The sequence below is a fragment of the Phragmites australis genome, chromosome 20 (genome assembly GCF_958298935.1).
Source record: "Phragmites australis chromosome 20, lpPhrAust1.1, whole genome shotgun sequence".
NCBI classification, from domain to species: Eukaryota; Viridiplantae; Streptophyta; class Magnoliopsida; order Poales; family Poaceae; genus Phragmites; species Phragmites australis.
Window position 1 is genome coordinate 22030606 of NC_084940.1, and position 16310 is coordinate 22046915.

Below are 16310 nucleotides of genomic sequence, written 5' to 3' on the forward strand. Positions count from 1 at the left end.
TTGAAGATATGCTCTATGCGTGTGTTCTCACTAATGGGAAGAGGTGGGACCTATGCTTGCCATTCGCGGAATTCTCCTACAATAATAGCTTTCAAGCGAGCATCGAGATGTCGCCGTTTGTTTTTATGGCCGAAGATGCCGAACACCATTGAATTAGTCTGAATCTGGTGAACGAGCTTTTCTAGGTCTGAATTTGGTCAAGGAAGCGGAAGATCATGTTCTGAATATCCGCAAGAGTCTTCTGACGGCTCAATCCTGGCAAAAGAGCTATGCGGATCGTCGCTGCCGAGACCTCGAGTTTGCAATTGGAGATCATGTGTACCTCAAGGTTTTGCAGCTCAAGGGTGTTCGCCGATTCCAAGTTCGAGGCAAGTTAGCGCCTCGATACGTGGGACCATTCCAGATTGTTGCTCGACATGGAGAGGTGGCGTATCAACTAGACTTGCCTCCGTCTCTCTCCGCCATGCATAACGTCTTCCACATGTCGCAACTAAAGAAATGCCTCCTGGTTCCAACCGAGGTCATTGATATTGCACCTCAGGAGTTGCAGCTGGATTTTTCATATTGTGAGTGGCCGATAAGGATTTTGGGTGAAGCTGAGTGAAAGACGCAGCGAAGTTCCATCAAATTCATCAAAGTCCAATGGAGCAACCACTCGGAAGGCGAGGCAACTTGGGAGCGTGAGGATAAGATCCGTTTTGAGTATCCCAAGCTCTTTGAAGGCTTGTAAAAGTCGTTGTAAATTTTGCACAGTTGAAACATTTTGCATGTATGTGTTCATCGCCTTGTTAAATGGAAATGTGCATTGGATTCTATCTTTCACAGCGTGGTTCCTAGACTCATCGTGCTCTTCCCCGACTCGTACCGAATCTCGGGGTGAGATTCTTTTTAAGGGGGGGGAGGTTTGTCATGTCCCAAATTCCATAATCGTGTGATTAAGCTTAATTATGCATCATTAGTGTCATAATTAATTTTGAGGTAAATTATTTTGGTGCACTAGAGCACTTCGTTTGAAATCAATTGGATGAGAGAAAGAAATTCGGTGGAGAAAAGAATTAAATTCACAGTTAAAACGGACCTCTTTCTCTATAACATGTGGGACCCACCCGACCCCACACCTCCTCCACTCCAAAGGGGTAGCCCACCTACCCTCTCTCTCTATCCTCCTCACTCTCCCTCACGTCCCCACAAGAGCTCCCTCTCCCTCTCACTCCCCTCTCAAGCACTCTCTCCCTTTCTCCCTCAAATCCACTATCTAGGAGCCGAATCAAGGTGAGCATGTGGTACCATTGCGATCACGAGCTCATAAGCTATCGATTCCTCCAATTCATTTCCGTTTTTCCGAAGGATTTGAGCCAATTTTGTTGTCTTTTGGTGTTCTTGGTTGAAGCTCAAGGAACACCGGAGTTCTTCAATTTCCCACCATTTCCTCCTTCTCCCGGTGGTCCCCAACCTTGGCAAAGCACCTTGGGTAAGTCCTCTAGGCTTCCCATGGCTTGGATACGCATTTGGTTGGTCAAAATCCGAATTTGGAGCTAGGTGGTGAAGTTTGGGTATTTTTGAGGTTTTAGACCTAATTTGATGATTTGGATGAATTTGAGTTAGGAATTGAGTTTCTAGGTTGGGTAGTGAGTTTTAGGACCCTTGAATTAGCTCTAAGATGTTTCCTTTTGGTATGGAGAAGTTCATAAATCATTTTGGTCAAGTTTCCCCCTCTCAAATGGGCTGTTCTGGAGCCACCCAGAGAATCCGGGTTAACCCGGAGGGTCCGGGCAACTCCCAGCCAAAAAATAACAGAGGACCCAACCCCAAGGGTCATCCGGAGACTCCGGTACCCGGAGTGCCCGGGTTGACTGTTCATCAGCTTTTTTTCTTTTGTGCTGATAACTTATAAATTCATAGTAAATTCTTTGTAACTCCAAAAATTATGAAACTAATTGTTTTTGTTTCATAATAAACTAATCTATCTATTAAAAATATCCCTAGACATTAAATGTTGAATTAAATTTCTGAGATTAATTAATTAGGTTCAAGCTTCATTAATTCACCGATAATTCTTCACAAGTCCAAAGTGGGTCAATCCAATTTTGATAGTTTTCTTATGACTTGTTCTAGCTAGGAAAAATGTTTTCATGCATTTTAAAGAATATTTTTATGGCATTTCATCTTGTGCATATTGTGGCATGCATTGTTGCACTTTATTCATGCTCATGGCATTGCACGTGTTATTCTTTTTAGAGAACGTCGAGCCGGTGATGCAGGAGAGTGAGAGAAACTTTGAATAGCCACCTGAACAGTAAGGCAAGCATCTAACATATTGCACCCTATCAATTGAATTGAATGAAGTCTAAACATGGATAAATTATGCTTATGTATAGGTTTGCATGTATAGGGAGTCGATGTCAGGAACAAATGGATAGAACCTACGCCAATTGCATTCTTCTACCTTGATGACTTGTTCATCCACGTTCCTTGTAGCTTTGAGATGATGTTATGTCTAGGTACAAGTTCGACTTAAATGCTTAGCCATGCTTAGGTCTTTCGGTAGAAGTCGAACGACGGCGTTTTCTGTTGTTCGTGAGCATAGGATTTACTTTTGTCGCACAAATACATGGTTGAGATTGTTATGGTTGGTTGAGTGGTGAGTATGAGACGAGATGTGGGTGGTGTTATAGGTGTCACCTGCCCTCAAGGAAAGTCCAGGGGCAGTTCGGGAAGGAAACCCGGATACCGTAGGCCGCTTGCATTGTTTAAGGCCGTCCGTCGGTATAGTTGGATTTAGCACTTACCTTACTCACCACATGCCGATCTAATGGTAAGGCGAGCCGAATACCTTCGCAGCTGTGGCTTTGTGGGGCCTGAACATCGACGGTGTGAGCGGGCGGGCTTGTAAGTGGTACTAGTTTGCTCCGGGAGTAGTTCTAGTACCGCCGCGCCGAGCGATGCATGCCGCACACGGTTGGGGCTGGTTGGGAAAGGTTAACATGGGTACCCCTTGTGTGCACTTTAGAGCATGGCACAAGCCATATGGTCCCCGAGTCGTGTGGGTCCAGGAGTATCCCCCTGCAACCAACTAATCATATGAAACTGTAACCACAATAGTATGTTGGTTAAGTTAGTTGCTCATACATATGTCTAGGTTGCTTACCGCTCTAATTAAGTTAACCGCATGTTTATATTCTTGCTAACAGCTCAATACATAATTCTTAGAGTCGGGATATTATATACCCATATTATGTAAGTCTTGCGAGTACCTTCATACTCAAGTTGCTGCCCTTAAGTTGATGCAGGTACTCCGGCTACTGAGGAACGGGCAGTGTTCGGCTACTTTGTGCCTGCCGATCATGGTGGCGGGCAGGAGTAGTGTATCCTACTCCGAAGCTCGAGCTTTTGGAGTGGAGCCTAAGGGCATGTGGCTCCACTCTCTTTTGATGTCTAGTTTATTCTTTCCGCTGCGTAGATCTTTGGATAGTTAGGAGTTGAGGGGTTTTTGTCTCCTCCTAGCTTGCTTTTGTTATAAATTGTTGGAATCAGTTGCATGGTTAATTTTTGTAATATAAATATTTATTACTTGCTCTTTATTGATCTATGTTGTGATGTACTATGTTGGTGGCATGTGCTCTGATCTTTGGGCACAAAACACGTGCCGAGACTACCAGAACAGGATTCTAGTTAATCGTCGAGGTTGGATTATGAATAATGATCCTCCTTATGATTAATTAGAATACTATTTGAACGGTATCTCACAGCTGAGCAGCAAGGCAAGCATCTAAGCATACTCTACCTATTATTTTGGATCATATGATGTCTAATTTGATAATTATGCTTTATATATATTATGCATGTTAGTTAGTCGTTGTTGGGTTTGATGGGTAGATCATAATTGTTGCATTGTCCTACCTTGATGTTGTTTCTCTCCTGATCCATTGTAACCCTGGTTATCTTTATGTATGTGTCAAAATGAACACGATGTTCTTAGCAAGCTTAGGTCATCGGTAGAAGTCGAGCGGTGGTTCGGTCATCATTCGCGAGCTTAAGGCTTAATTATTTGTTCAAAAAGATAATGATGATGTTGGGATGTATGAGTTGTGAGAATGAGACGAGATGTGGGTGGTGCTAGGGGTAGGTTGGAAGCGGAACTCGAATGCCATAGACTACTTGCATCGATTAAGCATCGTCTGTTGTTGTAGTTAGCTCTAGTACTTTCCGTACTTACCACATGTCGATATAATGGTAAGATAAGTCAAATACCTTTTATAGCTGTGACATTTTGGCTTGTTGGCCTATGGTGTTGTGGACATAATAGGCTTATAGAGGTAACATCGTAAAGGTGGTGTGGGCATAATAGGCTTGTAGAGGTATCTAGTTCACTCGAGGAGTAATTCTAGCTACCTCCATACCTTCTGGCGTAACTAGGGTGCTCCGAGAATAGCCCTAATGGACCTCCACACCTATAGGTCCATGTTGAAACAGTCGGGGCTCAATTGGAAAAGGTTATCATGAGTACCCCTTGTGTGTACTTTAGCAGTATCATAAGTCGAATGGTTCTCATGTCGTGTAGGTAAAAGGAGTACCCTCACTGTAGGGTGTAAGAACAATTTGAATTGCCGTGCTCTCAGTTATGAGCATGCTTCTGTCCATTTGCATCAATCGTAGAGTTTTGATATTGAGAAGTGGTGATGGTATGTTGGGAAATAGATAGTGATATTGATGTCAAGTTGAGATGGTTCTAATGGCAGATATGTTATGTCGATAATCTCATCATAGAAGGGTGTTTGGCTAAGATACAGAAGCTCACACTTGAGTCAGAATCGTGTTTGCATTGAAAATTCATTTAACCTCTATGGTTGATTCCTTACTACGCATCCTCAAATGCATTCTCTTTGGAGTAGGGTTATTTATAAATACACATTATGTATTAAGTCTTACGAGTACCTTCATACTCACGCTGCTTGCTTGCTTTTCAAGTGAGGAAGAATTAGTTTTTGGCTACTTCATATCCGCCGATGTTAACGACGGGCAAGAGTAGTGCTACCTACTCAGGAGATGTATTTTGGGGTGGTGCTTATAGGCATATAGCACTACCCATCTTTTGTCGTTCTTGTGTTATTTTCTGTTGTGTAGTATCTCTAACCCACTAGGAGATGAAACTGTATTTTATCCTCCTAGTATTCGTTTATGTAAATTATTGTAAAAATTGTAATCACTTCAAAGACTTGTAATCTAATCTTATTATTCGCTCTTTATTATGTCTTGATATGGTGAATCATGTTATAAAGGTATGTGTTTTGATCTTGGATATAAAACACATACCGGAATTACCAGGATAGTATTCTGGTTAATTGTTGTAGTCATGATTGTGTAGATGATCGACTTAATGATTAATTAGAATATTATTTGGATAGTTCCCCATAAGTATACTTTTGCTATGTTTTATCAATTTATTGAAAAAAAAATGATAATCAAAGTTGTATTTTGAGGACCGAATTGATATGCAAAATGTCATTTATTTCGGACCGGATGAAGTATTAATCTAGTGTGAGAAGGCAGACTACGTGATCTGAAGCTTTCATTTCCCAGCCTGAACTTTGACACGGCGGTACAGCTAATCCTGTTCAAACTTTGACAGGCCAAGATTAATAATCGTGTGTTAAGCTTACATATGTCATCCGGCAGTTTGATGAATGGACTACCTTTTGCATCCGAAATGCTTGAGAAAGTACTGAGCATTCCAGGTAGTTTTACACATGGTGTATAGTTGTGTGAAGCTATGTCCTTGTATTGTTTTGAACTCGTCATTTTAAACGCCTGTGTAGCTTTAGAATTTGAGCCTCAAATTTAATATGCAAGACACCATGTAAGTGATTTAAGTCCTTTGATCCTTGGTTTAAAAAATGAGTCGTGTTATTCCCTCTATTAGGATATTTTAGAGCTTGAGTGGTCAAACTTTCACAACCTTCATTGATACTATATAAGAAACCATTTAAATCATCACATGAAAAATAGTATAATTACATTTATAACGAGAAATACATCTAAACTATATTCTTCTTATGAATATGTAACAATGAAAATTAATGGTCAAAGTTGCTTACTGGAGACTGCTTCTTATAAAGCATTCATATATTCTCAAATAGATGGAAATAACAACTACAAATCCTTAGAGCATAATGCACCTTGGAACTTGTTTGTTTAAGCGTAATCGAAAAGCTGATTTTAGATTGTGGCTTTAGAAAAGCTGATTCAAGATCATGGCTTTGGAACAGCTGATTCTCCTAAAATGGATTATAGGTTGTCTTTTTATGTAGACAAAGTGTATAACATATGTAGCAACTCTAATGGCAACATCCCAAACATCGTCCCTAAGAACCCGCTCTAGACCAGCTTATAGATTCCAGCAGCAAATAAGATAGATTTTGATTCTCAAAATCGTTTTCTAGAAGCAGATTGTTTTAATATCTGCTTCCGGGATGAACCAGCTGAAGAACAAAAAAGGAAAAGCTGCATACTCGGACTCTATGTAAAGAGCAGCAGTGTTATCTTATTTTCTTCTCTGATTTCTATCCGGCAGGGTTTCTCCAGTCTCCCACCTGTTTCTCCAAAGTCCGCTCCCTTGCCCCTTCGGCGACCTAACCATTGCAAGATTTCACACAACCATCCGCCAGTTCCGCTGCACCAACCATTGCATGATTTCACACATGCATTCTTTGAACGGCCCAGAACCCCAGCGATCATTATATGCATACAAACCTAAATATGTAACCATTAGAGAAATCGCGCACACAAACAGGATCCATACTTCGCTCTTCAAGCCGCCCATCCAATTTATATCACGCTTGCACACAATCAACTTGCGAGTTAGTACCATATCAGCCAGAGCAACATGCTGCCCGAAAACAATGGCATTGCATCCAGACGTACAGTATGCAACATACAAACATGGCAGAAAAAGTTGAACAGAGAGGCCCAGAAAAAGACCACTGGCAGATCCATGTAGGGATAGACCCCGACGAAAGCATTTGAATAAGCAAAGTTACATGGGATACATGGCCTAGCTGCATCAATTTACAGACAGGATCTAGATCTAGATATCAATCTAAGCTAAACCCAGAGTTACAAAGATCAGGCCAGTCAGGCGCCTAGCCGCATAGGCACTAAAGCAGACCACTGTTACAGGTGGGAGCACACGGGAGCTCAGTGCTGACTCTTGACTGACCATTTATCAATCACCTGAAAAAGGAGGATGTGCCAAGTATAAGCGGCTAAGGGTCTGACAAGTGATAACACAACCCCGCTGATTTGCTATCATGTCCAATCAAGACAACATATCCAGAAAATGAAGCAATAACTGAAAATTGTATTTGGTACTTTTCTTTGAACATACTCATGATAGCATGTGAAGACTTTATGTAAATCATAGTTTGTACTTTTCTGGGACCATGACGCAACATATGAGAACTTTGGGGCTGCTCGTGTTACTTTAACACCAGATAATTCACTAAAGTAGAAGTCAGCTAGCTTCTCACATAAATACATTCATGTTTCAAGTCAAGGGTACGGTAGCAGATGCCAGAGAAGGATACATAGGTAGTTTTGCTTACCTTCGAACTCAACTTTTCCAAACACGTTCTTGTGCAGCTTGAATGCCCTACACTATGTTACCAAAGTAAGTGATGATGACTGCAAATATGAATTGCCCACGATATTGAGAAAACATTCAAATAATACAACATAAGCTAGACTACCTGCTGGATCTTACTAGGATCAATGGTACCAGCTGCCTGTAATTGACTATAATTCAGTTCCTGCATACAAATTTTGAGATCCACAAATTCAGGTCTCATATAATTTGCCATAATTCAACTGATGTAGACACATACCCAAAAAAACTGACAAAGGCCCAACATGAATATGGCAAAACTGGCATCTAGCATCCTTATTACTCTATATTTCATTATTATCTTCATGCGCTTCAAGATCACATATGCACCAGAAAGGTCTAACTGACATATCCTTATGCTCGATTGCATCCTACGTTCTGACAGATAATAGGAAAAAGAAGTTTGCAAGTAGTCCAAAAGACAACCAACTAGAATCCATACAGAGAGTGCATGCAGCGAAAACACAAGATTACAAAGAATTTCATTTGTTGCTTCGATAATTTCTCAGATTGCTCAACAAAGACCCTATTTGCATACCAGAAACAAAAAGACTTTAGAACTATAGAGCATGCCTAGACAAAAAAACACAAGCCCACAAACCAAAACTGTGATAGGAGCTACATGTGCACCTGCTGTTTCATCTGCATTTGTGTTTGCCCTTGCTGTGCCTGAGGAAGCTGTTGGATAGGTTGCATCGATGCAAGCGATTGACCCTGAGGCGGTGACTGAAGTTGCTGAACAGCAAGCTTCTGTTGCTGCTGTTGAAGCAAAAGAAGTTTCTGCTGCTGCTGCTGCTGCTGCTCATATAATACATACTCTTCAGGCTTCTCCCACTGCAGGGAGATAATAGCTCATAAGAATGAAACCCCGAAAGTTGCGAAATTCAAGACAATAAGCACCCATTCCTCACCTTGCTCTCATGAGTAATGCTGTTATAGTAGTATTTAAAACCTTCAGGGGAATTATGTTCTGTCCAGTTGCAGGTCAAAGAAACTGCAGGTAAAGTAACCTGCTGTGGAACTGCATTAATGTTTGTTGGAATAATGACACCTGGAGCACCAGGGTTACTGGGCTGCACCGGCTGTCCAGACAATGAGAACTGAAATGCAGAAAGAGACTGAACAAAATCTTCTAATATATGTCAATCGTGCAATACATACTAGAACCAAAGAAAATCTGAAAACACAGATAAAATGATGGCAGGAAAATGCAAGAAATAAAGGGAAGGGTGCATGCAGAAGGATTTCAAATATCAAAAGAAGTGTCTTCTAGTCGAGTAACAAGGAAATTACCTGCTGATTAGGAACCTGAGCAAGGGGTTGCTGATTCAGGTTAGATTGCTGCTGCATTAGTTGAAGCTGTTGCTGAAGCTGAAAAATCGCCTGCTGTGAAGATTGATAACTGGACTGCAAAGCTGCCTGCTGCTGAAGCAGCAACTGAGGTGCTTGTGATGGCATTTGCTGCCTCGTCTGCTGGAGCATTTGCGGAGCAACACTAGTGGGAAGTTGCTGCTGGCCAGGAATAGGTTGCATGGGATTGGACTGTGCAGATGAAGGTGCCTGTAACGCACCTAGAGAAGCATTATGCTGCAATGGTTGTGACACAGGAGGCTGGCCTTGTAATTGCATAGATGGCACATTCTGGCCAAAAGAAAGAGGCCCTATGGATTGTGGTGTCTGAAGCTGCCCAATCTGCGGAATAGACCCCTGCAGTGGCTGTCCTTGCTGAGAGTTCTGCAATTGTACAGGGAAACTCTGTGGTGGCCCAGGTGGCTTTTGCAAGGTTGGAATCTGCTGGCCTCCCAGATGATAGCCTTGCAGCATGGGAGGATTCATGCCCTAAAACGCAAAGGTCGAACAACCAAGATATAAAACAATTTCCATGAAAGGAAAATGATGAACAACAGAAGTCATAATATGCCAGTATACCATATGTGTGGAAGTTGGCACAGCTGTCTGACTTGACAATGAACCATTTCCAGGGAACATTGGAGGCCGAAAAGCAGCCTGTCATGTCGCAGAATCAAAGCTAAGTAAATGGAACTAAGAAAAAGTAAAACAATAACAGAGGATTGACTTGAACCATACAGTATCTGCTGATGATGTTACAGTGCTGGCTTGCAGAGTCAAAGGATTGTCAGACCCGAAATTATTATATTGATGAGGTGCCATGGACCTTGGACTTGATGGACGCCAAGAGTCAAGAGGCATATGTTGACCCCTTGGCTCATCAAGATTTTCTGTTGGCCTAAATAAGAAAAATGCATAGCAATAAGCTAGCTCTGATGAATTTCTAAGAGCCAACTAGAAGATCCTAAGATGATTAGTTCAATAGACTATTAGACAAAGACACTGAAAAAACAAAAATTAACAATTGTTTTGCACTCACGCCTTCCATCAACTCCAGATTATTGCATCTTATCCAGCCCTACTTTTAACATATATTGCAGATAATTCTGTTTTTCATGTATTATTTTGTCTAATGCTTCTACAAGCAGGCTTTGGTTTTAACTTTTGCACTACAATCAAAACCATTATTAGCCTTTATTGTTAGCTATAATAATGTTATAACTTGAAACTCGCAATGTGCAAACCCCAAATGTCAGTAACTCATAATGTGCAAGGAGAGATCAGGTGACATTAGTTTCATTTAACAATCTAAACTAATTGTTCTCTTGTGAAAAGAAGTAACTGAATAAGAGGTAGTGAAACCTGATAACAAGTGCTGCATCAGATCGAGGACTGAAACCAGGACCTCCAAATGCAGGGCCACCCCTAACCAAAAGGCAAATCAATCAGAAGAAGTGATGATTATACTTATCTCAGGTAAAGCAATAAAATATGCTATGCAGGAAAGAAAAATAGAGTTGTGGAGCAGTTAATTACCTTGATTCTCCAGGTTTAGGCCTCTTAGGATCAGCGAATCGAATAACTAATGGTTGCTCGCACCCCTGACACAACAGATACACCATAAATATGAACAAAGCAAAACATCCAGAATCCATGAGCATGGCACAGTAATTTACCCTCATTATGTAAGTCCCATTAAGAGCATTCATGGCAGCCACTGCTGGTTCTCTTGATGAAAATTTGACAAAGCCGCAACCTTTATATTACACATGTCACAACAAAATGTTGGAATAAAAGAAGAAAAATAATGAAGCAAACATGCATTCACAAACCTCGACTCTGCCTCATTCCATCTTTCATAATGTAAACATCTTCCACATGACCATATGGAGCAAAAATCTGAAGAGCATATAAAACACAGATACAATTCAATGTGCAGTTGCTACATGCTTTTAACTGAAAATAATATCATATTAATTCTTACTGCTTAGAAAAGCAAATTACAGAAGTTGCATTAAGAATGTCCTTAATGGTACACAATATGGACATGTATATAGTATCGTAGGTTGGTCATTGATATGGGAGCAGTAGTTTCAACATTTACAATATTCTTTCAAACAAGCAAATAACTAAATTGTCAAGAAGAAAGTAAACAAAAAGAACATAATAATTACCTCTTCAATCTCTTTTGCTGTTGCTTGCTTGTTGAGGGATGCAACAAACAATTTGTGCTCAATAGCCCCTAGCAAAATTATTCGAGGAGTAAATCACCCAATGAGTACAACAAGAAAAGAAGAAAAAAACAATCAAGTAACAAGCCAAGCATATCTACATTTCCCAATTTGATAATTTTACGTGACTCAGAAGAGAGCAACGAAGAATCTTAAAAGTGAAGTGCAATTTGTCAGATTCAGAACAGATGCAGAACCAGCACATGAATAACAGCTATAGTGAGCAACAGCCATCATACTTGTAACTGTGAAGCCTAAAATCAAGATGGAAAGCCGTAATAGATTGTCTGAACATCCTACAACAAATAAAGTTAACTACTGTGACAACTGACAAGCAGCACGTAGAGGATATTGTTATATCTTAGAGCAGACAAAACATGCCTAGCGCTGCCTTTAGCAAAGAGATTGAAACGCACCAGTCAAAGAATTTAAAAAAAATACTGCATAGCAAACAGGCAAATGTATTGTAAGAAGAAAATTATGGGAGTAAGCACTACAGCTGCCTTAAAACCAGCATCATCATAAACCATAAACAGGACACTGACAAGCTACTGAATGATCAAAATATCAGTGAATTACCATGTCGTTCTCTTTCACCATCAGCGTATCTAACTTGAATGGGGCCCAGCGCCTGACATAACATATGCACAATCAATAATCTACAAACAAAGAATGGCTCTAAACAAACAACCAAAGAAGAGATGAATACCCCAGGTAAAGTGTACTGGTTGTGGAGAACCCTGATGGCCCTCTCAGCCTCTTCAGAAGTAGCATATTTAACAAAACAACAGCCTGCATATGCAAAAATATATTTGATCACAAGCGGTTGCATTTTTCTGTATTGTTCACAAGTCCTGATGGCCCCATGAATGATGCTTTGAAGAGAAAAACAAAAAAAAAATGTAAAGCATATGGTAAAACCATACACATACTGAAATAATCTGAGGATATACCCAACAGTACCCTTGAGAGAGTGAAACAAAAGAGGCTTAACCAATGGCAAAAGGGCTTTCTTGGATAATATACTTTAGTTCACCAACACACAATAAATAAGTAGGGATGAATTGAAAAGCAACAGCCACAACTAAAGTGAGATGTCAATCCACTCAACAACTGACAGTGAGCATAAATATAGCCTTCTTGGCACACAGTATAAAGTTAAACCATTAAATAACAGCGACAGTCTGCCAGAACAGAGTCAAAAATGTATTTACTACTTGCTATCATGGCAGTACACTAACAATCATGAGAAATATAACTGATACACTTAACATATCCACCAAGCTGCAGTACATTAATAATCATAAGAGAAATACTTGTGGTACCAAACTGCAAGTGATTCTCTCTAGGCATTCATGCATGATAATGAAAAGATATCCACAATGCAATGACAGAAAGGGTGCTGAATAATTCAGACACACATTTATCACACCAGTAGATTGATATTCGATCAGTATTCAGTTTCAACTTCTCTATGATAAAAACATATGCTACACCCATCATTCCAACTTCCAACAAAAAAAAGATCAACAGGAAAGCTCAGGTGCAGACATTCAGAGTGCATCTCATCAGCTGCATGCCAAATGATCCAATTCAGAATAAGCTACATATATGACCTTTCATACACAACAATTACACGTAATGCATCTGTAAATCAAATAGTTTGGAGTGAAGGTCATCACATGGAACACATCAATCATGATGTGGTAACTTTCTGTGCATACATTAAAACACGCACTAGTACATCATCAAGCCACCAACTAAAATTATGCCATTGCCAACCATGTCAGACCGATCTCTGTCATACAACCAGAAACATGAGATTGCACTATTTAGATGTTCAATGCAAACAGAAAGTATCACAGTGACAATTGTAGTGCCAAGCAACATCATCCTGTCAGGAACGTACCACCATTTACACACAAACATCCACAGATTGCATTCAACCACAGCATGCCATGATCAAACCAGAACTCACAAGTTTCATTATTTTCAAAGGACCAGGCTGTCAGAGCCACCCATGATATGGCAATCATGCGTAGATGAATAGTGTTGTCCATCCAACCAGATGACTCTAGATTCATGGTGCACACAATACGTGAAAAATCATCTCAGAACACAACGAGGCGATGAATACCACAGCTGTGATCGATCAGGATAACACTATGCCGCTATATTCCATCATCCAAATACTTATGCTTTGAGGGATTCAATCAACCGCGTTCAGGGATTCCACACCATGCATTTCATGATTACCCGGATAACAAAACCTCAAACCATGAAAGGCAAAGGGTGGAAAGTTGTCTTAATTCATTAGAATGTTGTCTGTTCTTGCATCACATTCAGGACAAATAGATTCAAAGGTGAAATTGTAGCCTCAATTACTAATATAACTACACAGGAGACAGTATGATCTACACAAAGTTGTTGGTACCAAATTTGCTGCCTTGTCTAGCAGTAGAGTGGAAACTATTTAGGTTGAAGTATCAGCAGACAGTTAGTTCCATTCTTGTCTTCTACTGAGTCCACAGGAGACTACCAGAATGGAAGCGCAGGAAATGAAAATCAACAACCGCCAAATCTAACTGAGAGAAGATGCAACCTTGTTGCTCCTATTACCTCTCAGAAACCTGAAAAGAAAGAGATACTGGCATTGTGATAATATAAAGAAAAAAAGTTATAGCGCACCTTGTTGTTCACCAGTCTTCCTATCCTTGATTAAGGCAACTTCTAGAACATTTCCATGGTCCTCAAACAAAGGCCGAACCTGAAGACATGAAAAGTATCTCTCACAAACTGAACAACACATCAAGAAAACTAAAGAACAGAAAAAGAAACAAAAATACAGGGAAAATAACGAAAATCTTAGAAAACTAACTAAAAAAAAGATACTAATGCAATGCTCATGGCGGAGCTAAACTTAGAAAACTAACTGGAAAAACAATGACTTGCTATAAGGAGCTTTAAACTGGCTCATAAGTTGCAAGAATTCAATCTAAAATGAGCATAGTTTATGAGCTGGTATTTCTGGAAGAAAAAACCTTTTCCATAATTTATCTTGTAAGCTACCCTCAAATCTTTTAAGTTAGAAGCCTCTAGTTGGTTTTGTGCACAGTGAGAAACTAGGATAAAACGACCCCAAACAATAGTATTGACTATGCAGCCTTATTATTTTATCTCCAGTAGAATCACATCACCAGCTCAAGAAGAATATACTAAAAAGAGATGCTATAAAAACATAGAGTATTTAATATGCACGGAAAGGAAGATACTAGCGTAGAAATAATACTCACATCATCTTCAGTTGCTGTCCTTGGAACAGAACCGATAAAAAGTTTGACATAATTACTTCGGCCATCATGATCTGCAGGAAATTTTCAAGAGCATCAATATTTCATGAATGAAAGGGTATAGAACTAGGCTCGTCCGCTTAGCACCTAGCAAGATCTATTTCTAACATGAAATCGTTAGTTCTACCATGGTTTCTACCAATAGAATTTGTTCATTCGTGGATGTCCTTGAATTAGAAAGCAAAGCTAAGAGAAAAAAGAAAGTTCCGATAAATGTAGAACTAAAAGTTTAGTGACTCAACTGAAGTTCTGAGAATGTTAGGGGACCAATAGTAAATTACAAATGTTGAAACAAACAATCAGTCCAGTACGAAATTGTGAAGCTACTTAAAAATTTACAACCACTTTTCTCAAGAATAGAACTAAGAGAAAACTCTAGTCCCTACCACTAGAGAATTTAACCATGCAACAAAATGGAACCGTGGCTATAAATCCAAAACCATTCAAAGTTACTTCTAGAAAATAAGGTTGGATGGTTTCGCCTAGTTGGAGTACATGTTACTAGCGCCATATCATGCAACTGTTTCCTGCTATGCGCTGCTAATTTTGGACAGATTCATATATCCCAATATCAAACTGTCAGTTTTACCAAGATTTCCAAAGAAAGTTCACTGAATTTTTGGTCCACATTTCCATACGTCACCTAAGGTCAAACCCTAGCCTCTCCTCATCACCAAAACCCTAATCACACCTAAGCGACCTCAAGTTCCTCATCCTGAGACAGCACAAACCTAAGAATTGCAAAGTGCCCAAAAGGCCCTGAGATTTTGGAACAAACCTGAGAAATCACCGCGGCCTCCACATCCACCGCCGCCGCCGTAGCGGTGCCTCGGCTCGCCAAAGTCGCCGCCACCACCACCACCGCCTCTGTACCCCCCACCCCCGCCTCCACCTCCACCCCCGCCGCCAGAATAGTCGGAGGACCCACGGTACGGGTGGAACCTCCCGCCTCCGCTGCCAGATTCACCCCCGCCGCGGGAGGAGTACCGGTGAGGCGGACTACCCCCTCCCCCTCCTCCTCCGCCGCCAGACCAGCGGGAAGGGCCGCGCGGAAACCTGCCACCGGAGCGGTCGCCGCCGCCCGAGGGGCCGCCGGAGCGGTCGCCACCGCGGTGCATGTGGGGAGCTAGGGTTTTGCGAGGACGAGGGTGCAGAGAAGAGCACGAAGGGAGGGGAGAGGGGGAGGATGGGCGACCGGTCGAGGCGGAGGGAGCGACGCGAGGTGAGACTGCGACTGGATTGGGAATTGGGTTTCTCGCTTGTGTCGATGGCCGCCGGGATTTATGCGTGGATCGGATCGGATCAGTAGTCGCACCTGCCGTGTGTGAGTGTGTCGTTTTTGGTGCAAGTTATTATACCTCATGTCACGGATACTCCGTCGGTTTTTTTTAATTCGTTGCAACTAAAAAACACTAAATTAGTACCATAAAACACAAACTCAAAATATTAAATATGGAGGTATCATGGAAGTTGTAATTTGATTTTAAATAGATGAAAAAAGAGAGAATTATCCATTAAATTTTTTTTCTAATTTTTTATTTATTTTTATTAGTAAAACGGATCTTATATTTATAGCCGGTAATGATACAGCGAGACTAAATGATAATTTTAAGGATAGATAATAAAAATAAGTAAATTATTTTAATTTTAAGGATAGATAATAAAAATAAGTAAATTATTTTAATTTTAAAGATTTTTATTAGATAAGATGACAGTAGA

The 16310-nt window shown here is 40.6% G+C and overlaps 1 protein-coding gene across 3 annotated transcripts; it reads right to left on the reverse strand.

The window, feature by feature from the left end:
• Window positions 1-6929: 6929 nt before the first annotated feature.
• LOC133902138 (flowering time control protein FCA-like) lies at window positions 6930-15864 on the reverse strand. Of its 3 annotated transcripts, none has more exons than XM_062343731.1 (18): window positions 15370-15864; window positions 14535-14605; window positions 13930-14008; window positions 11951-12033; window positions 11821-11872; window positions 11185-11252; window positions 10843-10909; window positions 10687-10766; window positions 10547-10611; window positions 10373-10435; window positions 9749-9908; window positions 9590-9667; window positions 8954-9499; window positions 8572-8760; window positions 8291-8494; window positions 7746-7805; window positions 7602-7648; window positions 6930-7230 (listed from the first exon to the last, which is right to left on the reverse strand). In XM_062343731.1, exons 1-17 carry the CDS (start codon window positions 15707-15709, stop codon window positions 7610-7612), a joined length of 2244 nt encoding a protein of 747 aa, XP_062199715.1. In that variant the 5' UTR covers window positions 15710-15864; the 3' UTR covers window positions 6930-7230; window positions 7602-7609. The 3 variants fall into 3 exon arrangements, with proteins under 3 accessions (XP_062199715.1, XP_062199714.1, XP_062199713.1); XM_062343730.1 differs by having other exon boundaries at window positions 8572-8670; window positions 15370-15863; XM_062343729.1 differs by lacking the exon at window positions 7746-7805.
• Between the last annotated feature and the right edge of the window lie 446 nt (window positions 15865-16310).

Excerpts from the sequence above, each read along its gene's own strand:
- LOC133902138 (XM_062343731.1), bottom strand. The coding sequence starts at position 15,709 with ATGCACCGCGGTGGCGACCGCTCCGGCGGCCCCTCGGGCGGCGGCGAC. Across the intron at positions 9,668-9,748 it reads TAACATCATCAGCAGATACT|GCTGCTTTTCGGCCTCCAAT; the intron begins GTATGGTTCAAG and ends GCGACATGACAG. Across the intron at positions 9,500-9,589 it reads TGCCAACTTCCACACATATG|GGCATGAATCCTCCCATGCT; the intron begins GTATACTGGCAT and ends TTTGCGTTTTAG.